Source organism: Chroicocephalus ridibundus, chromosome 3 (genome assembly GCF_963924245.1).
Source record: "Chroicocephalus ridibundus chromosome 3, bChrRid1.1, whole genome shotgun sequence".
NCBI lineage: Eukaryota > Metazoa > Chordata > Aves > Charadriiformes > Laridae > Chroicocephalus > Chroicocephalus ridibundus.
The window spans coordinates 126,690,118-126,714,637 of NC_086286.1; the positions used below are offsets into that span (position 1 = coordinate 126,690,118).

General features: G+C 42.7%; 1 protein-coding gene across 2 annotated transcripts in view; it reads right to left on the bottom strand.

The window, feature by feature from the left end:
* MSRA (methionine sulfoxide reductase A) overlaps positions 1-24,520 on the bottom strand; it is a 314,031-nt gene that overhangs the window by 238,446 nt on the left and 51,065 nt on the right. Inside the window, exon 2 of one of the 2 annotated variants that reach the window (XM_063330697.1) lies at positions 6,100-6,147. The exons of the other annotated variant lie outside the window; for it this stretch is intronic. Within the exon in view, the coding sequence (XP_063186767.1) occupies positions 6,100-6,147 (48 nt within the window). The remainder of the gene's footprint in view (positions 1-6,099; positions 6,148-24,520) is intronic. 2 annotated transcript variants of the gene reach the window in all.

The following is a 24,520-nucleotide window of genomic DNA, read 5'->3' on the forward strand; positions in this document are numbered from 1 at the left end:
TGTTTTGATTTTTTCAGTATTAGGTTGTGAGATCTTTCCTCAAACTGAGCAACATTTGGTGCCTACTGCCACCACCAGCAGTGCCGTCACTGGCATCAGCACAGCTAAAGTGCCTGCGTTGCCGTCAGCGAGGGGGACCTCAGTTCCCAGCAGCTCAGCAGAAGCAATCCATGAAAAACAAGGTTCAGCAAGAAACAGCACTTAGCCCTTGCCTTTGCATTTTGGGGGTTTTAGAATTTAGAAAAGCTACGTAGAATTGTTAAGAGTTCTTTATTCGTTGGATTAGGATTTTCTAAATGGCACTTAAGGCTATTTTAAAAATACTTTTTTTTTAATGCCTACTCTATATTTTTTCGCTTTACTTCTTATCTGAGTTCATCTTGCCATTTAAAAACAAAAATTGTTTTCCTCTCTGAATTTGTACGTTTCCATTTAGTAAGCTTGCTCTTTCCTCTGATTTCGATGGAACTGAAATTTTGCTTAACAATAACTTCAATTGTTTGAGCTCTATGTCATTTCAAGACATTCTTATACACCGATTTCAAAAGTGATATGCACCTAACTGTGAGATATAACTGTGAGAGATACATATTTCTTAGTAAACTGATACAGTGAAATACAACGTGCTTTTTGAGGTCGTACCAAAATATAAGCAAAAGTAAAGCGAAAAAATATAGAGTAGCCATTAAAAAAAAAAATTCATGGATATAAAAGGTTTATTTCAGAACTACCAAGTTCACTTTGCAAGCTTCAGGCATAATGGAGACCCAAACCATGCTGCGTTATTTTCATTTTTCCCATGGCTCCCATGTCAGAGCCAGTACAGAAGTGATTACCAAGCTATGAGTTATAGCCAACGAACATATTAAATGTTCCTCAAAACCACCACAGTAAATATTCAGGCATTGAGTTTAACGCTTTGGCTTTATCACCATATCATAGGCCAAGACAGCTTAGAAATTGCAAAATAAATATTACCCGATACTGGGTATGCTTCCAGTGGGACACCGCAAGGTTGTATCGGTTCCTCTGACTACCAAGGGCTTTCTGTGAGTAACGTCGTGAGGCATGGGCTGAAGTGGTTTTGGTTCATTCCAGGTCATCAGGAGACTCACGTGAAGGTTCACGTCTCCCTCCTTGGCCCAGGGTAGCACAGCTGAGCCCCGTGCTCAGTCCAGACTGAGACTTGGAAGGGACTTAGTTGGCTGATCAGGGATGGAGCATCTCGCCACTTTACTAGAAAGATTTAGTGATGAGTCCACGCTCACGGGGAGCGTTGGGCACAAGTGGACTTATCAGCTTTGACCTAGAAAGCCTTTGGTTCCACACCAGCTCACACTCCCTCTTTCTCCCTTTCTCTCCATTACTCTCTGCACCTAGTACTGAAGCAACTGAAACCATTTAAAATACGGAAATTAATAATATCTGTTTTAGTAAGAGCTGTCGTTTGAATTGTCTTTTCATGTCTATATGCAAATGTCCAGGGAAGCCCAACCTACTCAAACAGTCCAAGCTTTAGAATTTAATTGCAACCACCCGAAGTACAGATAAAGACAAAGTCTAGGCAAACAGTGTTTAAAATACAAGACAATCAATGTTCAGTACAAAGGTAAGAACATCGACACTGGATCTCATCGAAGGTTTATCTGGGCCCCTTTCTTTGACAGCGCTTTAGATGTTGCCCAGGGATGAGTACAACAGCATAAGCACACCGTGGTATTTCCTTGCACATTGGAACATTTCCAGTTAGCTGCACCGAGGGCCTCTCTGAGAAGTGATATGTATTGTTTAACAGCTCTTCATGGATTTTTCTTCTCTGAATTTCTCCAAGAACCTTCTGAACTCTAGTGAACTCCTGGCATTCATTGGCCTTTGCCAACAGGCTCCACAGTGAGCCACTGAACCAAGAGACCCCCAACTTTCCAACAATGTAAACTGTGTTTTCTTCGAGTGTGAAGAGGTCTCCAAAACATCAGATCTAATAACTGGCTTCTTAATGAATAAGCAAGGTATTTTGTTTCATTTTAGGGATATTTCAGATTGAATTATTTGTAATTACCATGTCCCTCTGTGGCTGATGCTGTTATATTAATTTAAGTTAGAAATACCCAGCATTTCAAATCAGAAAGATAAAATGTCTCACATTTCAATAAGAACTTTCTGCATGGTATGCGTCACCTAGCAAATTCATGATGTTGTGGTATAAATCCTTTCTAAATGCCTGATTTGGATGTCTCGTGCGTCTCACCCACTGCTTTGCCACTCAGAAAGAACACGGCCAACTCAAGTTGCATTTTTATGTATCGTCATGCACAGCTCGTGCTCTCTTCTCGCTGCCCTCAGCTGTCCCAGTAAACCCAAATGAATCCTGACCCTTTCCAAACTCCAGGTCGATTGTTTCTAGAATCAGTCAAAACAAGTTTTATTTATTTCCACCCCACCGAAACAGAGGCAGTTAAAACAACATATCTGTGGCTAATAAAACTACCATCTTCGGAGCCACAGATACTAAAACATTTAAAGGTTAGGACACTCACAGAATATGAAATGAAAGATTTTCAAACTAAGCAAGCAATGTGTGCACATCACCAGAAATTGTAAAGAACAAAACCACAACAAGGGCACTTGCCCCGTGCATCCTCTGATAATAAGCGTGTACCATCAGAGGATGCTTGGTACCCAAAAGTGGCAACGTGCTATGAATTATGTAAACAACTAATAAAAAACTAGCATATTTTCAACTCTAAAATCCGAACGTACTGAGTGAACCAGAAGCTGCACTAGAAGCTGGATTAAATCTACAGCAATTTGCTTTTGAGCTGTCTTTAATAAGTTCACAAAGAATGACATCTAACCTGAATGTTTTGTTGAGTAATACGCCGGCTTTGCCTTACCTCCCAACTAATAATACATTTCGGCAGAATATATTTATTTATTCCATTGTTTGTTTTTAGCCACTGATAACTGAAAGAGGCTACAGAACGGTTGCACAGAATTACATCATTCATTTCTTGTAGATGATATCCCTTCCCCCTCCTGTGTCACTTGATTCTTGACTGAGCTAAAGCACTGAAAAATTAGACTTCATTTCAGTATGCTAATAGCAATCTATCCAAAACAATGTAATCAAGGCCTCATGTGCTCCTATAATTTCATTCTTGACATAAGTCTGACAGCTATTTATTGTTGGAGGGAACTGTGGGGAGGGGAAGAGAAAAATTCCTGTAATTTCCCCTCCCCCAACAAACACAACAGCTTTGCAGTTTAAAGCAGTATCTTTGTGAAACGCACAAAATGGTAATAATCATGGGGTTTACATATGTCTTGTCTTAAGCAATCAAGGCAGAGAGTTAACGGAGAGGCACATTCAGATGTGCCAATTCCCAAACTGGCCACCTCTGATGAGCCAGCTGTGAGCTTCAATTGTCACATTATAATTTAGGCAAGGAGGGGAGGGGGGAGAGAAAGGCATCCAGCTCCACACTGGATGAACATAATTATTCACAGCAGGATGCTGCAGAATTAATTTAGCCAATCAGAATTATAGTGGGGGTTGGGTATCGGCGGCAGCTAACGTGAAAAAGGAGAAAGAAGGGAGAAAGAAAAGCAGGAAAAGGATCAAAAAAAAAAAAAAAGATGCGACTAGCACCTTGCTAATATTTTGATTCTGCATCCCTCAGTGTACTTGGAATACAATGAAGTGAAAACAAAACTGTTACATGGATGTTCCTGGCTCAACGGGGCTGACTTGAAATTAGAGAAGCTGTGAATTTGGTTCATCAGGGAAAAAGCCAACAATCTGAGGGGTTTGGGGAAATATAGCATAAAACGCTACCTGGCTGTATCATACGGAGCAATCTGCTATCAGAGAAACGTAAATCTGGGACCAATGCTAGCAGTTCTGCGTCGTTCTGGTTTAGCACTTCAGAAATTCTGCCAAAACTCCACTTAAATAATAGAGGAGACATCAAAATAATCCCCCAGCCCAGGCTGTACCCAAACGATGCGCTCCACATAATTTCAGCTCACCATCTATCACACGTTTGGTGTCGACAACTTTTCACGGTGCAAGTTAAAGGAGGAGCTCTGCCATCAGGGGTCAGTCGTTTCGGACTCAGACAAGCATTTTGTTTAATGACTCCATTAAACTGATCACCAGCGAACACGGAACAATATCGATCATCGCTATGCTTCAGCATAAAACACCCACTTAGAGGATGGGAAGTTCACCGTTCTCATATGTTTTTCAAGTTTTCTGTGGATTTTGAGGGCAGCATTTCATCAGTTAACAATTTACCAGCGGCTTTTTTTCAGAACTTCAAAGATTTTTTTGGTAGCAAGGAAACTAGTAAGATATATAAAAGAAATCGAGCAGAAATGCGTATTTTCATTACTTTAAGCCGTAAGTGTCCAGACAACCACTTCAGCCCAGCTCTTCAGGTCACCGAGAGAGTGAATTTGGAGAGAAAGAATTCTTCTTCCCGTTTCTATTGACCTTACAGAGAACAGAGCAGGAGCAGGACCAGAGAAGTCACGCTCTCTGACCCCAGCATCCTCCTTTAGCTGAAGCAAAGGATAATACATTCTCCACCGCCTCAGCTCTTTTGTCCCTACTCCTGCCAACTCCCGCTTTGCAGGGACAGTTGTAAAACTAAAGACAAGACTGAAAAGATACAGAATATTTACAGTGCTGAGCTATCCAAATTTCGAGTATTGAATCCTCCCTCCATAACACAAATATCTCTCACCTTTCACAACGCAGGGAAAAAATTTCTTGAGTTTAGATGACCTTAGGCTTTAATTCTACCTTAAGAGATGCTTAAAGAAGCCATACATAGAAAACATATCTCCAGAGTACTCGATTAATTTCCACTTACATGAAAAAATAAAATTATTATACTGCAAGGCAGAAACTTGCTTTTTTTTTTTTTCCTTTTCCTGGAATTGTACAAGCATGACAAATGTAACTGAAGCAGAATCCTTGAGTTCCTGTAAAAGTGAACTTAAGCTTCTGCTCTCCGATTCTGGTAACGGTGAGAAAAATGACAGGAAGGTTGGTCAGGTTTTATTTCTGGCAATAATGTTTGATGTACACCACTGTCAATGAGAACCATGATTTAATCTGTAAGGATATAAGGCCTTGTGGTAAAAATGGTATAGCTACAAATCCTGATTAACAATCACTGCAACAGTAAAATTGGTTCCCATAGCAACAAGACCGAAATTATACAACAAATGGCAATGCCATATCAGATAAATCACTCCATGAAATGCCCCTTTTTGGAAACCATTTGGCTTTCTGCTACCTTCATCTTTAAGGACTTGCAAATGTTACTTTCAATCTCCTGATCCTCACTGCTCATCCTCTAAATTCCATCATCATTTGTTCTTCTAACAACCAAGGTAAAACAAATAAAATAGAAGTAATAAGGAGACAATACGGTATTTAACATCTGAAAGCTCATTCCAGATCCTGGCAGTTTAAAAAAACACACATTCCTATATATTTTATAATTTTTTCTCTTTTCATTTGTTCTGTGTTTATTTTATGGTATTTCCATAACTTCAGCTTCCAAAAGCAAATATTAATTTTAGATATTTTGCATTTGTAGAACATATGACTGCAGTCGCCCTCTTTGTATGCATTGCTTATGGAGACAAACACTGTAACCAAGGAAGATGTGCACTATAAAAGAAGAAAATCGCACATAGACATGGAATTAGAAATTAGATATTAACCACTAACAAAATCTCTTTCGAACTGCATTAAGAATGACCCTTAACTTAAAAAATGTGTGATTTCACCTACGTTTGACTTTGTGAAGCTGTTATTACAGAACTGCTTAAAGAAGTTGCACATTACCCTCTGCTTTAGGGAATCTTCTACCTGCTATGACTGCATATATACAGGGCTACCAAAATACCGGTGGACAGGCAGATAGGTTCACAGGTAGGGAGAGAGACAGACAGACAGAGCCCTATATAGAGTACCAAAATGGTTAGGGGTCTGGGACACAGGACACATGAGGGGATGCTGAAAGAACTGGGTTTGCATGACGTTAAGAGGAGAAGGCTGAGTCTATCTTGCTGCCCACCTACCTGGAGGGTGTAGGGAAGATGAAACCAGACTCTTCTTGTGGGTGTAAACTAAAACGACAAGAGGCAACAGACAGAAGCTGAACCATGGGAGATTCCAACTCAAAATAAGAAAGAATAATAAATTTATCATAGATCTGGTCAAATGCTGGGGCAGGGCTCAGAAAGCCATCGGGACCTGCATAGTCCTTGAATAGTCAAAGCCCTGAGTCACCGGCTCTAACTGCAGGATGCTGAATTGAAGACCTCGGGAGGTCCCTTCCATCCAACATGGTCCTAGGGCTCTGTCGCCACTAGGTCGGGGACAGCACTCATCCCTTGAATTTTAATCACAGAATCACAGAATGGTTTGGGTTGGAAGGGACCTTAAAGATCATCTGGTTCCAACCCCCCTGCCATGGACTCAAACATGGGTTATCAAGCATTGGAACAGGCTGCCCAGGGAAGTGGTGGAATCGTCATCCCTGGAGGTATTTATAAGCCAGGTAGACGTGGTGCTGAGGGACATGGTCTAATGATGGTTTTTGTCAGAGTTAGGCTGATGGTTGGACTAGATCATCTGAAAGGTCCTTTCCAACCTAGGCAATTCTATGATTCTATGATTCTATAAACACCCAGAGTAATTCTTTGAAAAGAGGTGGGAGAAATCAGTCCCTCCATAAAACACTGAAAAGCCTCTTGAGCTTCTTACACTCAGAAAACAAAGCACCACTATTACAGTAGAGCTGAGAAAGGGGTCTCTTTTTTAACTGGGAGGCCAGCCAAGACTAGATGTGGCAGCACCAAGCCAAAGGAGAAACACCATCTTTCATACAACAAACCAAGAGCCGCATGAGGAGGACTCCGGAAACCTAATTTAACCTCAGTGACAATGGAGAAAGGGAGACATGAAAGGGTTGCCAGAATCAACTGGTTTTCTCTGGACTTGTCTACCTGTCTAGCTACATAAACACTACCCGTTTGCTTGATCTGTCACAAGTCTCTGAACCACAAACTGACAGTGATGACATGACGGGAGCTCTTGGAGATGGGGAGTTTACATTAGCGCAGCACAAATAACTGAAGAGTTAAATGACCATGTCTCAGCTCCTCAGAGAGATAAAGAGCTGCCCCAGTCTCCCCCAGTCTGCACCAGAAGCAGTTCTGGGCTTGGTTTAAATCCAAGAAGCTTTAAAACGTATGAACAGATGTCAAGCAGACCCATGCAGGTATGACATGAATCTAAGAATTCTGCAGAAAAGAATGCTGGTGAAGAGCGAAAATAGCAGTTTTACAGAACTTTAACTATGAGCTGGCACCAAATAAATAGCCTAAATGACAGCCAAACAACTTTCAGCCTCTTAAGATAGGAAGACTTAAAAATTTACTTTGTCCAACTATTATTATAGCTGAATAGGTATGAATAAAAACAAGACAAAAGCTTTGGAAGGAGATATATATTGTATCCCGATCTGAAAACCAGCACCATTTGATGCTCGAGTCAGCTCTCAAGTGCAGGGCAGCCAGGGGATCAGGGCCAGCCAGCATGGGTTTAGGAAAGGGAGGGCCTGCTTAACCAACCTGATCTCTTTCTATGACCATGTGACCCACCTTCTGGATGCGGGGAAGGCAGTGGACATTGTCTATCTGGACTTTGGTAAGGCCTTTGACACCATCCCCCACAGCATTCTCCTGGAGAAGCTGGCGAATCATGGCATAGACAAGTGTACTCTTCGCTGGGTTAAAAACTGGCTGGATGGCCATGCCCAGAGAGTTGTGATTAAGGGGGTGAAATCCTCTTGGTGGCCGGTCACCAGTGGTGTCCCTCAGGGCTCAGTTTTGGGGCCGGTTTTGTTTAGTATCTTTATTGATGGTCTGGATGAGGGGATTGAGTGCACCCTCAGTAAGTTTGCAGGTGACACCAAACTAGGTGGGAGAGTTGATCTGCTTGAGGGTAGGAAGGCTCTACAGAGGGACCCAGACAGGCTGGATCGATGGGCCAAGGCCAACTGTATGAGGTTTAACAAGGCCAAGTGCCGGGTCCTGCATTTCGGTCACAACAACCCCAAGCAGCGCTACAGGCTTGGGGCAGAGTGGCTGGAAAGCTGCCCGGCAGAAAAGGACCTGGGGGTGCTGGTGGACGGCCAGCTTCACATGAGCCAGCAGTGTGCCCAGGTGGCCAAGAAGGCCAACCGCATTCTGGCTTCTATCAGGAACAGCGTGGCCAGCAGGAGCAGGGAAGTGATGGTGCCTCTGTACTCGGCACTGGTGAGGCCTCACCTCGAGTGCTGTGTTCAGGTCTGGGCCCCGCTGTACAAGAGGGACATTGAGGTGCTGGAGCGTGTCCAGAGGAGAGCTACCAGGCTGGTGAGGGGTCTGGAGACCAGGGCATATGAGGAGAGGCTGAGGGAGCTGGGCATGTTTAGCTTGGAGAAGAGGAGGCTGAGGGGAGACCTCATTGCCCTCTACAACTCCCTGAAAGGAGGGTGCAGAGAGGTGGGGGTTGGCCTCTTCTCCCAGGGGAATAATGACAGGACCGGAGGAAATGGTCTGAAGCTGCGGCAGGGGAGGTTTAGGTTAGATATTAGGAAGAATTCCTTTACTGAAAGAGTGGTCAGGCACTGGAACAGCCTGCCCAGGGAGGGGGTTGAGTCACCATCCCTAGAGGTGTTTAAGAAACGTCTAGATGTGGCACTTCAGGGCATGCTCTAGTGACAGAGACTGTAGGTTGTTTGGTTGGACTCAATGATCTTAAGGGTCCTTTCCAACCATGAAGATTCTGTGATTCTCTGATTCTGTGACTGATCAAGTTATGTGGGACCAAGAGCCTTAAGAGTAAGAGTACGTAGAATACATTAAGACTACACAGAATATGAGACTTAGCTCTCAGCAATTAAATTTCCTAGCATGAGCATAGCCTGCATGCACTAGTTTTTTTATCTCTTTCCATTCCCACACTTCTGTTTGTCGTTGTATATCTGATTTGGGACAGCATTTCTCCTTGTATAGATAGATACGCAGCATACAGCACACTGGGTTATTACACCAATACCAGTGTATCATTTCTAAAATCGTATTTTCAGAGTTGATGCTTATTTTTCACATAAATAACTAACTCATGCAGGACTGTGAAGTGGTACAAATGTTTTACACAGCTAAGCAGAATAAGTAAATAAGAGTATTTACAAAGTTCTGCCTCTTCACAGTTTTAATGCCATTTTCTCTGCTCAAACTGACTATAGTATTTCCTTTAAGAACATTTTTTCCTCTAGTATGGAATCGTACAGTGTCTGCAGACGATACAGAAAGGCAAATGAGAGGATGTTCGTTATTGCCTTCAGCTGTGAAAAAAAACCCTGCAAATAGCATTTTAATGCTTTACTCCGACATAAATCTAATTAAAGTTACTCAGAAGATAGTACTAAAACATTGAGAAATGAAAATAAAAATTGCAGAAAGCAATGAAGTGATAGCAATGTATATCCCAAAAATTTTTTACTGAATCATTACCTTGAATATACTTCCAAGTTATTTATTTAGTTTTATAACAATAACATCAGTGCATAGTCATTTGCTCCTCTTGTCTGGGACAGAACTTAAAATAAGTGTGCTAAAAGATCCCCTCATCATGACTTTACAAGTGCTCTTTTTGTAAAATTCATAAAATCAGTGAATCGTGCATTCATCCATTTACCTATTGCAATTAACTCAATTTCAGTCCTCAAACTCATTTGGTTTTTTCTAAAACTCCGACTGGTTTAACATGTCAATCACCATATTAAAAGGAATCTAAGATATACTGGCCCAATCCTGTTCCCATTGGAATGAAAATGAAAATATGCCTTGACTTTGTTGAAGTGAGATTCAATTTTAAAACACTTTCCAGAAAAATAAACATTTATATGCACAACACAGCATCGGAGAGGAAACGTTAAATACTATGAAAGGAGATGATTTCTTTTTCTAAAAGGAAGTTTTACACAAACAACATATAAATAATTTTCTAAATATAGTAGAGGGAATATTTACCACCTATACAGAACAATAACGTTTTTCCCATCTTTAGAATGTAATCGTACTGCTCTCAGTAATTACCTAGGCAAAGTAAACAGAACTTGCCAATGAAACAGAAAATTAATACACATCACATTTCTCCATGAAATATGGTATTTCTCCATCATTACACTGGGTCAAATTTAGAGGATGATGTGCTCAGTAACCCAAAGATGTATCATAAAAGCACTTGCAATAGAAAAAAAAAATATATATGTATATTTAAGAAACTGAACTGCAAATATCAGTTTATTTTTAGCAGAGGGAACAAGTTAATCTTCATTCTACAAACGTTAAATCTTGTTATATGACACTGTATCTTGCTGGTACACTTCACCTCAGCTTTAAGGCTGCAAGCTGTCAAAAAGTCACAACTGATAAAACGAAGAGTCAAATCAGATCCTTGGTCCTGGAATTTACACTCAGAAATTTTTTTAAACCATGACTTGTACCAAAGACAGGATTATTTATTATGTCATATCAAAGAGACGTAGACCTTTTTACAAGCTAAAACCACCGAAGTCAACGGAGGCACACCGGGCTTGCCGTCTTTGAAACATTCTGCTTATCTGAAAACGTCCCTTTTTATTACAGCACTTCTCTACGCTCACATGCTCTCACATCTCAATATCTGCAGCGTCACTTATGGTGGTGTAACACTCACAGTTCTTATTATAGAAGAAACCTAGTACTTTCTCTGTTGTTTCAAAATATTGTGGGTTTCCCCTTTCAGTTGCGGGGGGGAGGCTGTCGTTTTTATTGATTCTCTTTAACTGGGGGGGAGGGGTATTTTTTAACCTATGGGGACAGACTTTTTAGTAGGGATGGGACAAGGAGTAATGGTTTTAAACTAAAACAGGGGAACTTAGATTACATGTAAGGAAGAAATTCTTTGGTGTGAGGGGGGTGAGCCCCTGGCCCAGGTTGCCCCATCCCTGGAGGGGTTCAAGGCCAGGTTGGCCGGGGCTTGGAGCAACCTGGGCTGGTGGGAGGTGTCCCTGCCCAGGGCAGGGGGTGGCACTGGGTGGCCTTTAAGGTCCATTCCCACCCAAACCATTCTGTGATTCTATGATTCTTTGAACTATGTTGCGAAACACTTACTTTTGCTCTTGTTATTAACTGCTTTGCTGATCCAATCTTTCGTCCTTCCCTCCTGTAGGAATCCTAACCCCCGTGTAGCCTTTACAGCCACACGACTCCAGCTTTAGGGAACACGTCATCCACCGAAACACAAATGTCAGAAAAGGTTCACGCGCAACCCAGCCACTACAGCCATATGGCAGAAATTTTATATACAAAAAAGAAGATATTTTTAATATTTATATCATTTCCCAGGGCTAGCATAACTGCAGTAGGAAATGGCAGTTTACTTTGCATAGGCGGTGCGACCCTTATGTGCTACTTATAACAATGCTATTGTCATGTTGATACTTGGTACACCAGGAGCAATGAGAAGAAACCTTAGGCAGGGTTTCTGCACGTCCACAATAAATTCTCATCTTGCCTAGAGAGTCTTTGGATGGCTCTTTTGTTACTGCAGAAAGAATCTGACAGTGTTGATAACGACACAACCCTGTATCTTGCAGTGCCTTTGAAAGCTCAAAAAGAACCTGTCAGTTCAAAAAGTAACAGAGAAAATCTTCTTCTGACTTTAAATCAAGGAAAGAAATCAGTGCATCCACAAAAATAGAGGAAAATGCCTCGGAAAGCCTTTGAAGCAACAAAGAACTAGCAATAACAACAAAAACGAAACAAAATTCTTGCTGCTTTTTAGGTGACATACACAAAATCCAGCAGTGCAGAAGTCAAAATGTTAAAATTTGTGCTAGTGCCACAGAGAACCCAGAGGGAGCTTACATTAGCACAACAAAAGTTCGCATACATAAGCTTTGATGAAATGAATATGCACTCTTCTGCACAGAATATGAAGTTACAAAAGGTGTCAAAACTGCTGTGAAGACTATTCTGATGATGCCTTTAATGGAAGAGAGAAAAAAATTATTTGCTAACATTTTTTAGCCTCTCCATGTTAGAGAAAAATGCATGGTAGAAAGAACAATAGTGGATCTTCCCCGTCGACAGAACAAGATCTTCTGCCGGTCTTTAAACTAGGTACCAGTCACCAATGAGACAGTCCCAAAATCATCACGGAGATACCAAAAACCCCACTAAAAAGAATAATTAGGAATAATTTAGATATACCAGTGCTATTTTCAACACTCTCATAGCAATAATCTTTACCTAAAACACCTCTGCCTTACTTCCCATGCCAAACGTCCAGGTCCTGCTCAAGATTTTAATAGCGTAATTAAAACACAGCTAACTCATTTCAACAACTACCGATAGAAAAGGATTGTAAATTCAGGATAGCAGGGAACGAATTCTGTGAATGCAGAGCTGTGCTGAACTCTTCGCTTAATTGAAAGCGTTTAAAAGGTTTCAAGGTCAGTATGCGCCATACGGTAGTATTTTAACACAGAATATTTTCGGTATATTGTCATTTTTGCCACTGCTCATATTAAGAACATGGAGTGCAATGTTCACAGCGCTGTGAGATTCAGACATGCCTGCCATTCAAATTAATAAAAGATATGAATAAAAACTCTATCGGCTGCTCTGAGCCATTGACTGCATTTCAACAACCTCTTTTTTATTGCATTACTCTGTTCAAATCATTCATTCAAGTCCTGTTAAAACGGCAAAATCAGGTGCTCAAGAGTTTGGAAATGCCTGAATTATGTCTGTCCACATCCATTACAGCAATCCTGCTCTGTGTGTGCATCATGATACAGATGCAATTATGTCATTAGATTTTTTTTTTTTCTGGTAGGACCTCTGTTTTGTGAATAGAATTTTATTCAGTACTTCATTTTATCCTGGTACGCTCCTGTATCTATATAAACTCGTCGCAATGACCGCTGACAGCACACAAGTGGTCGTTCAGCCAAAGCTGCAGGCCCCCAGCTCACCTCCCAAACCTCCTGGTCCCACAGCTCACAACACTCAGCTTCACCCGCGCGGTGCAAACTAAACTTTGCACCCCTTAATGGTCACCAATGCAGAAAAGTATTCCAGCAGCTTTATCAAATGTAATATATTTGTTATTAATAATGCATTGTATTTATTATTCAAGCCGTTTTATTAAAATTCTTTTTCCCACAGATTATCAAAAAGATCCGAGTAACTTACCAAAACTTTCCCAAGCACAGGATGTAAAGCCGGGCTCCACAAATTACTAATTGGATCATGTGGCAGACAGACAACATCTGAATCGCAAGCAACATTACATCTCACTTTACCAGCTTCTTGAAAAACACATGCCAGCACCCAGCAGCCCCGGGACTGAGCTCAAAGGAGAATGTGGAAACACCTGTGCCCCTCTCCCTACACAAGCCTGGAAGTCTTGGCAATTGCCACTTAAAGAAATAAAATTGGGTGGGTTTTTTTATTTGCTGTGTACACAGTGATTAATTAAGTGCCATTATGAGGGGGAACAGTTTTAAACTGAAAGGGAGGAGATTTAGATGAGGTATTAGGAAGAAATTCTTTACTCTGAAGGTGGTGAGCCCCTGGCCCAGGTTGCCCAGAGAAGCTGTGGCTGCCCCATCCCTGGAGGGGTTCAAGGCCAGCTTGGCCGGGGCTTGGAGCAGCCTGGGCTGGTGGGAGGTGTCCCTGCCCAGGGCAGGGGGTGGCATTGGGTGATCTTTAAGGTCTCTTCCAACACAAACCATTCTATTGATTCCGTGAATAACTAGAAATTCAGGATTCTGCAAAATGCAAGGTTTAGGGCAGGACAGAAGTTCAGAGCATTTACTGGTATGGTTTGATCAACCCACAACAATTTACTGTTTTTTAGACAATTATTCTATCACCTGATGACCTCTACCCACCTGGGAAGGGGAATCAGGAAAAAACAAGGAAACACGAGGGTTGAAATATAAACAGATTTAATAGAATAAGACTAGATAATTAATAACACTAAAGAACCCATATTGATACCAATGCCAATATAAAATATACAAGGACTACACTCAGCCCATTCTATCATAGGAAGCTGCACTCCCAGCAGGGGACAGCAAATGTGGGACACCGCGAGCGCTGCGGCTTCGGGAGGAAGGGAAAGGCTCAGGGCTCCGGCACCGGGACAAGGAATTCTCAGGATGGCAGCCACCATGGAAGAGAAGTAACTCCTCAAAAAACTTTCTAATTTATATTGAATGGGACATTCATGGTATGAAATAACGCTGTTGGCCACCATGGGTCAAGTGCCCAGGTCTCACTCGTCCTCACCCCTGCACCTGGTGAGCTCAAAAACACTGAAACCTTGAAACCCACACACCAGAGCTGGCTAAAAGTCAAAATTTTCACAAATTCAGACACCAGAGTCTTCTAGAAGTGCAGTTTTCCCAAGCATTATAAGAGAAATTAGTCCTGTGTTGCTGAGAGAACTCGAGTTGTTCAGCCTGGAGAAGAGGAGGCTGAGGGGAGACCTTCTCGCTCTCTACAGCTCCCTGAAAGGAGGGGGTGACCAGGGGGGGACGGGCTCTTCTCCCAAGAAACAGGCCATGGCACAAGAGGAAATGGCCTCAAGTTGCACCAGGGGAGGTTTAGGATGGATATTAGAAAAAATTTCTTCACGGAAAGGGTTTTTAAGCATTGGAAGAGGCTGCCCAGGGCAGTGGTGGAGTCGCCATCCCTGGAGGTATTTAAAAGACAGGTAGACATGGTGCTTAGAGATATGGTTTGGTGATGGTTTTTGTCAGAGTTGGGTTGATGGTTGGACTCAATGATCTGAAAGGTCCCTTCCAACCCAGGCAATTCTATGAGTCTATGATTCAAACCAGGACACTTCCTCAGCACAGTTACTGCATATAATATACATACTCTGCATCTGAGAGAGGGAGCACATGTTTCAAGATGTCAAGAGGAGAAGAGAAGACAAGGTGACTCAAAACTGCCAGTCTCACAGAATCACAGAATCACAGAAACTTCAGAGTTGGAAGGGACCTCTAGAGATCACCTAGTCCCACTCCCCTGTAAAGCAGGATTGCCCAGAGCACATCCCTCAGGGCTGCATCCAGGCGAGTCTTGAAAATCTCCAGAGAAGGGGACTCCACACCCTCCCTGGGCAGCCTGTTCCAGTGCTTTGTCACCCTCACTGTAAAGAAGTTTTTCCGTGTATTTGAACGGAACTTCCTATGTTCCAACTTGTGCCCATTGCCCCTCGTCCTGTCACTGGGAACCAATGAAAAGAGTCTGGCACCATCCTCCTTCAACACACCCTTTAGATACTTGTATGCCACAATAAGGTCTCCCCTCAGCCTTCTCTTCTCCAGGCTGAAAAGTCCCAGCTCTCTCAGCCTTTCCTCATAAGGGAGATGCTCCAGTCCCTCAATCATCTTAGTTGCCCTTCACTGGACCCGCTCCAGTAGTTCCCTGTCCCTCTTGAACTGGGGAGCCCAAAACTGGATGCAGTATTCCAGTTGTGGCCTCACCAGTGCAGAGACTGCAGTCTCCTTGGGATCGATATTTGTACGATGGTATTTAGGCAGCTTCCAATCCCAGACTCAGGAAAGTAATATTTTGAGGCATGTGCTATGACACTCTCCAACCATCCCATCACTTCTTTAAAGTTGTCTACCAGACTGGAGGCAATTAATGAGAATTGTCATCGTGTCCTCAGAAAATTATAGGTGTTCCTACTCAAAATATTATGAATAAGATGCAAAAAAAATTCATAAAAGGCAACATCATGGGCTCAAGTCTAATTTTAAATGTGCGATCATATTTTAAAACCACCCACTTTACAGCAAATGCATAAATATACAAAGTAATCAGTTTTATCAGGTAGGTGGCAACATACCAGTTTGCATCTTAGGGATGGTTTTCAAATTAACTTGTCATTTTTTTAAATTACAAACACTAGTTTATGCCATAATTTAGTATACCATGAATAGTGTATCTAAATAAACGTTCACTTCCTGTCTAAATATGAAAATAATGCTTTTCCTATCACATAAAACTAATTATTGTAGTTTTGCATGGCAATTTTTTTCAAAATCGCATTATGAATTATTCATGATGTTGAGTTTAATAGAGTTATTTTAATGATAATATCTCATCGGGAAAGTTTTTTGTGAGAAGAATTAAACACACCTTTCAACAAAAGAAACACAGACTACCAAGTTAAAATCGTTCTTTCGGTATACTTTTAAAGAGATTAAAGTTAGAAGTGAATACAAGCTCGGTCTCTTCAAAACCCAACAGTCATTTGGATTCAGGGCGACCCTTCCAGCCACACTAAAATTAACATGTAAGAGCTGTGCTAAACTAGAGCAAATGCAGACAGTATTTAAGCAGAAAATAATTCCTTGGAAGTACAATGTCGTACTGGTTAGGTATCAACTATTTTTACTTCCACCTTTACAGACTTTACAATTTTTTTTTTTCTTTCGCAGTGTACGAGAATTAGGGGGAAATGTGCATTTTGGAGATGGATGGTGAAGGAGTGGGGAAAGAGAGGAAAATGCCTCTATGTGACAGTTCATTGTCACAGTTGTAGGTAGTAAAATCTTAATGTGGAAAGCATAGTTTGGTTTCACACACGTTGGAATGAAGCAAACCCTCACCCCTGAGCAAACCGTGACTTGTCCACACTACGATTGTGTCATGTATGGACTCACGTGGTTAATCAGGATATTTTGTGGAGAAACGAATCCAGCGAAGTCTGGCTTCCTATAGATTTATAAACTTTGCTCCCTCCGCTTTCTCACTGATCACAGCTCCTCTCCAAATGTCATCTGACCCTCTTTTTTATGCTGAAGAAGCATATTAAGATTAGTTTGAGGCCTTGCTTCTGCTGATTAGACAGCCACAAGGACATATTGATTGGCTTGCAACCACACCTAAAGCAGGATTTCCCCACCTCTCCATCAGCGTGAGCACTCACTGATCTCTCTCTCAGTTCATAATCATAGAATGGCTTGGGTTGGAAGGGACCTTAAAGATCATGTAGTTCCAAGTCCCCTGCCCTGGGCAGGGACACCTCCCACCAGCCCAGGTTGCTCCAAGCTCCATCCAACCTGGCCTTGAACCCCTCCAGGGATGGGGCAGCCACAGCTTCTCTGGGCAACCTGGGCCAGGGGCTCACCCCCCTCACACCAAAGAATTTCTTCCCAATATCTCATCTAAATCTCCCCTCTTCCAGTGTAAAACCATCACCTCTCATCCTATCACTACACTCCCTGCTCCAGAGTCCCTCCCCAGCTTTCCTGGAGCCCCTTGAGGGACTGGCAGGGGCTGGAAGGTCTCCGCGGAGCCTTCTCTTCTCCAGGCTGAACCCCCCCAGCTCTCTCAGCCTGTCCTCCCAGCAGAGGGGCTCCAGCCCTCCCAGCATCTCTGTGGCCCTCCGCTGGACCCATTCCAACAGGTCCATGTCCTTCTTGTGCTGAGGACTCCAAAGCTGGACGCAGTACTCCAGGTGGGGTCTCCCCCCAGCGGAGCAGAGGGGCAGAATCACCTCCCTCGCCCTGCTGGCCACACTTCTTTTGATGTAGCGCAGGATGTGGTTCGCTTTCTGGGCTGACAGCGCACGGTGCCGGCTCCTGTTGAGCTTCTCATCCACCAACACCCCCAAGTCCTTCTCCTCAGGGCTGTTATGCCATCCTTCCTTCAAATATGCTTGAAGCTGGCCAGCTGATTCAGAAGTTACTGGGAACATCAAGGAACAGACGTGTGGCACAGTCACTGAGGCTTTGTTCCATTATATTACAGAGCTACAGGCTGGAAGTCTCTTTTTCCCCATTGACAGAAGGAAATGAAGAAAAAATAAGAGAAACATACGTTCAAAATGCTCTGGATATTTATTGTCTTCTCCAAAGTCTTCTCAGTCTTCAGCCAGCAAAGGAACTGGAGGATAAATTAACAGTTTTGAGGACATCTTAGCAAAATGATTCCTCCATTCGGCTCCAGTGACCAGTGAGAGAACATTATTTCCCCACTAAAAGGAAAAGAGGGTCGGATGGTCACGCATATTCTCTACTCCTCCGCAGCAGTGATTTAAGCAAGCTTTCTGTAAGCAAACTGTCTAGTGTTTTTTTCTTGTAATAAAAAGCTTTTTTCCTCTATTTTTCCTGCAGTTGAACATATATAAAAGATCAAGATACGAGGATAGTGGATTGTATATTATCTTCTGTGTCATTGCAACAGATCTGTCTATCAAAGTTCTTCTTCACCTCTCTCTTGTCACAGTTCATTATAAGGACCTGTTCTATTATGACTAAACGATAGAGTAATATTAATCCTTACCAAATGTACAAAAGAAGATACAATAGCATGAATTTAATAAAAAAGCTTTCATTCACCAAGGCATTTTTCTGAGAATATAAAATGGAATAGAACATCTCAGACCCTGTATGAATGGAAGCATATTTTCCTGAATGAGTTAAAGTTTTATCTTCAGCCACAGTTGTACAATTCATAAAGGCTAGATAGTCAAATCATTTTCAAGAAAAGTCAGATATTGAGATAAACACAATTCACATTGGAAACTATTTAATATTGTAAGTTATAGTTTAATTGTTATTCTATTAGGAGGGACCATCTGGGTCACTGAGTCCAACCCCAAGCTCTCAGAGATACACCGGTCGTTTCATTTATACAACATTTAAGCGATTTGCCCTATGACAACCCTTGGAAGGCCAGTCAGTCCAGAACTTGGTGTTTCTAATTTTTAGAAATGCTCTTCTAATTTTCAGGTAATCTTATTCTTAGTCACATTATGCCATGAACTGTGCCTTCTGTATTCTGTATACAGTCCCAGAACCGTATTCTTGGATCAGCACAGCTCTTTAGTGTAGGCAGTTCTTTCCCCACGTTCAGCGTATTGAGAGTTGATGCAAGATTTAAGCAAGAAGCATCTGAAGAAATGGCAAGGGTCAAATTTACTTTTCGTGCATTGCCAAAGATCTTCTGTTATTCAAAATACACCCAATAAATCACTAAAGTGAACAGAATATCATTTACCCCACAGTAGAGTGTTACTGGGAGGTCTCTCTAACCTGCCAATATAATATAGCTGATTTGCTTCTGGGTTTGTTCTACTTGTCAAAACTTCATCTTTATTATCTCATTCCTGGACTTTCTCTCAGAGAAAGCAACAAGCAGGATGTGTTGGAGACAATTCCATCCAAAGTTTCATGCCTATGGCTGCAATAAAAGGTGCATCCACATTAAGCGTTTTAGCTCAGAGAAGCAGCATGCTTTTCAGGCAAACCTTGTGATAATCTCCACTTAATTGCTCTGTTTCACATGAGGAATGGTCTTGGAGTGCATGAAACTGGACAAAACTAAACTGGAAGATTCACTCCAGAAATGTACCTAATACACTCCAGCTGCAAATGGGCATTCAGCCCATGGGGCCAGACTAAAGCTTGTCCGATGTAAAGCACCCTGAAATGTCTGCAGCACAGACATCAGGTCCTCGACACCATCTAACAATCTGTTTCTGTTGGTTTGCACTAATTCCTCCTGTAGACGTAGCCAAGGAGACACCATGGTTGCCACCTTCTACCCTGGAATATACTCAGCACTATCCCAGCAGACCCTGTACCCCCAAACATCCCCACTCTGCATAATTCTACAGAAACACACACCTGGGGGGTTGCAACCACTGTTCTGCCATTTGGAAACCCCCTCTACAGGAAAGCATAACAGAAAAATCAGCTAGCCAACTGTGTGCTGAAGAAGAAGTCCTAATGTGCACCACATATACCTTTAAAAATAATATTATAAGAACTGTTTTAATACAGCACGTAGAGGCTGTTAACACATTGAGGGTGATACAGGCAATCCTCTGTGCTCAAAACCTGTCATGCAAGAGGTTGCACAAGAGAACTATGCGATTAAAAATGTCTTCTGCACATACAGGTCAAGTAACGTCTCCCAAAACAGGTTTTAAGTTTGTGAAATATAAACCTAAGCTCATTTTAAAGACTCCAGATACATAAAGTATAACAGTCCCCTGGGAAGTTGCTCCAGACTTCAATGATCTTTGCAGCTAGCAAACCAACCCTTGTTTTAGGGATGAATTTATCTATCACCGACTTCAGTCCTTCTATCTTACCTTTTCTCTGCAAAACAAACGCCACTCATGAGAAGGAAACTTCTCCGCATACAAGTACACACATACGAGGAGAGCTGCCTATCCATCTTCTCTGCACGTACAATTATAATTTGAGTTTTTCAAGACCCTCACCAAAAGGCTTGCTTTTCAGCTTCAAAATCATTTCTGTGCCTGACCTTTATTTCTCTCTGCTATTTCCACATCCTCATCCTGGAGACATCGCCCACAGAGGTATCATTCCTGATGTAGTCCTACCAATGATGTAGACTGGTTTCAGGAACTATTTCTAATGATGGAATAGCACCATTGTTTTTTTTCTCTATTAAGAATTACTACTGAAAGTAAGCTTTTTGGCAACTTTTTAAAAGAATGTATGGGCTGGGTGTTCAAAAATAAAGCATTTGCATGCATAACTTCCATAAAAATCAAAATGGAAGATGGATATTTATACCCCTTTGAAAATCCAGTATGCAATCTCTCTACAGTATTTACCAGTCTTAAACACGTCCAATGCTGCAGCATTTCATTAATATCCTTAGCATGCCCACTGGAAACTCCTATGTTCCTTACTTAAAATAATATACTCAAAACAGCAAAACATTTGACCACTAAATAAGTGTAGATTTCACCAAGACGGCTACTCTACCAGGTTCCATCAGGCAGCATTGCTAATGCACGTCAACCCAGACTATCATGTAATTCAACAGATTAAACTTCAGTCTTCTGCACAGGATCCTAAGAGGATTGAAATCCATTTTTATTGCACCTTTATAAAATATCTCAATCACCAGATTAAGCAGAACAACTACTGTCACCAGTTGAATCCATAAGCATGCAGCAGTCACGCAGCCCGAAGGAAAACAAACAAGGTCTGTGACTTGGTAGCACAGTGGCCAGAAGACTTTACATTTTTCCTGTTATCTCAGAGAGGAAATTTGCAGAGAAGGTACAAAAAAACCCCATAACTGAGAATTACTGTTTCATGGCAATTTTAATTTGGCTCTGTCAGGCCCTAGTTCTCCTCTAAGGCCTATGTTTTCAAGCCACTCTATGTTTGCATTGTGACCAGGAACTCAAGATACCCCAAGCTGACACACTGGAAAGGAGAACTGTGAAAATAAAAGAGGAGAGCTTACAGAAGAGCCTAATATTTAATTTAAAAAAAAAATTAAAAATTAAAACTACAGATACCCAGTATACCCTTGGATCAATGGGCCAAGGCCAATGGGATGAGGTTTAATAACGCCAAGTGCCGGGTCCTGCATTTTGGTCACAACAACCCCGGGCAACGCTACAGGCTTGGGGAAGAGTGGCTCGAAAGCTGCCCGGCAGAAAAGGACCTGGGAGTGTTAGTGGACAGCCGGCTTAACATGAGCCAGCAGTGTGCCCAGGTGGCCACGAGGGCCAATGGCACCCTGGCTTGTATCAGGAATAGCGTGGCCAGCAAGAGTACGGAAGTCATCGTGCCTCTGTACTCGGCACTGGTGAGGCCTCACCTCGAGTATTGTGTTCAGTTTTGGGCCCCTCACTACAGGAAAGACATTGAAGTGCTGGAGCGTGTCCAGAGGAGAGCTACCAGGCTGGTGAGGGGTCTGGAGAACAAGTCCTATGAGGAGAGGCTGAGGGAACTGGGCATGTTTAGTTTGGAGAAGAGGAGGCTGAGGGGAGACCTCATTGCCCTCTACAACTCCCTGAAAGGAAACTGTAGAGAGGCAGGGGTTGGCCTCTTCTCCCAAGGGAATAACGACAGGACCAGAGGAAATGGTATGAAGCTGCAGCAGGGGAGGTTTAGGTTAGATATCAGGAGGAATTCCTTTACTGAAAGAGTGGTCAGGCACTGGAACAGCCTGCCCAGGGAGGTGGTGGAGTCACCATCCCTGGAGGTATTTAAGAAACGTGTAGACATGGCTCTTCAGGGCATGCTCTAGTGCCCAAGATTATTGGTTTGTGGTGGGGTGTTGTGTGTGGGGTTGTGGGTGTGGAGTTTAGTAGGTGGGTGCTTTTTTTTTTTTTTGTGTGGTGTGTTGGGTTTTTTTTTTGTGTGTGTGGTTTTTTTTTTGTTTTTTTTTTTATGTGGTTGGACTCAATGATCTCAGAGGTCCCTTCCAACCACTAAGATTCTGTGATTCTGTGTAATATCCCTTGTAATATCTTCTCTCACGAATTCTTTGTTTCTCTTCTTGGATAATTACTGAGTAATTAAGGTAGATCTACAACAGCATCATCCCAGGGTTTTGCTTATATCCAACAGAGCAAGGTTACAGCTTAGCCTGCTCCTCTCCGTGCTCTATAAACAGTTCTCTTAGTCAGTCATCTCTTCATGTCGTGCATGTCACATTTTCATGAAGCAGCAAAAACGATGATGGCACGTGTTTTGTGGGTTAAATTTTCTCGTGTGCTTTTAACAGCATTAAATCTGATGTAAAGCAACTTTGTAGAAAGAACCTCCTGGAGTTGCGAATTCATTAGCATGCCAAAGGAACTTGTTCCAGCAAAGACGATTACGCAAATACTCCTGTGAGAAGGGAAAAGTTCTTTGAAATGTCCCTCATGGTTCAAGACAGCGTCTTATAAAGTGTAGAACGATTTCTGAACTGCCCAGATACGCAGAAGGAATAGATTCTCACATAGCTTGTCCCAATTTTCACAGTATTACTTGCTACACTCACCCAAAAAATCTTTAGAAACTGGAATTTTTACTGGTACAGCAAAAAGCAGTGTAAAAAGTATAAGTAAGGACCAAGTGACATTCCATGAATTAAAAAATTTGCTCTCTGAACTAGTAAGTAGGCTGTCTTTATTTTTTTAAAAAAATGCAAAAGAAGACCAAAAAGGCACTCAAACCACGCACGGCATGAAATGGTATGCAGTTAGGAGGTCAAGACAACGTTGCCAGAATCCAAGTTTATCGACAGTAACTTTTTAACTTTCTTCATATACCAAAAGCTTGCAGTAACTGCAGATATCAAATGAAAAGGTTACACCTTCTTACGTGCTTCTTCTGCTTCATTTAAATACTGTTTGCTTTTAAACGCAAGTTGAACTTATAGAACCATAGAATCATAGAATCGTTAGGGTTGGAAGGGACCTTAAAGATCATCTAATTCCAACCCCACTGCCATGGGCAGGGACACCTCCCACTAGATCAGGTTGCTCAGAGCCCCGTCCAGCCTGGCCTTAAAAACTTCCAGGGATGGGGCTTCCACCACCTCTCTGGGCAACCTGTTCCAGTGTCTCCCCACCCTCATGGTGAAGAACTTCTTCCTAACGTCCAGTCTGAATCGTCCCATCTCTAGTTTTAATCCATTCCCTCTAGTCCTACCATTACCCAACATCCTAAAAAGTCCCTCCCCAGCTTTCTTGGAGGCCCCCTTAAGATACTGGTAGGCCACTCGAAGGTCTCCTCGGAGCCTTCTTTTCTCCAGACTGAACAACCCCAACTCTCTCAGTCTGTCCCCATAGGAGAGGTGCTCCAGCCCTCTCATCATCCTCGTGGCCCTTCTCTGGACACGTTCCGGCACGTCCGTATCTCTCTTGTAGTAGGGGCTCCAGAATTGGATGCAGTGCTCCAGGTGGGGTCTCACGAGAGTGGAGTAGAGGGGGAGGATCACCTCCCTCAACCTGCTGGCCACGCTTCTCCTGATGCAGCCCAGGATACGATTGGCTTTCTGGGCTGCCAGCGCACACTGACGGTTCGTGTTGAGCCTCTCGTCCACCAGCACCCCCAAGTCCTTTTCTTCAGGGCTGCTCTCAAGCCAGTCACTGCCCAGCCTATATCGGTGCTTGGGATTGCCCTGACCCAGATGGAGGACCTTGCACTTGGCCTGGTTGAACTTCATGAGGTTGGCATGGGCCCACCTCTCCAGCCTGTCCAGGTCCCTCTGGATGGCATCCCTTCCCTCCAGTGTGTCACCCACCCCACACAGCTTGGTGTCGTCAGCAAACTTGCTGAGGGTGCACTCTATGCCACTGTCCGTGCCGCTGACCAAGATGTTAAACAAGACTGGTCCCAGTACTGATCCTTGAGGGACTCCACTCATCACTGGCCTCCACTTGGACATGGACCCATCGACAGCCACTCTTTGGGTGTGGACGTCAAGCCAGTTCTTTATCCACTGAATTGTCCATCCATCAAACCCATATTTTATCGGCTTGGAGACCAGGATGTCATGTGGGACAGTGTCAAAGGCTTTGCTCAGGTCCAGGTAAATGACGTCAGTTGCTCTCCCCTTGTCTATTGATGTTGTGACCTTCTCATAGAAGGCCACC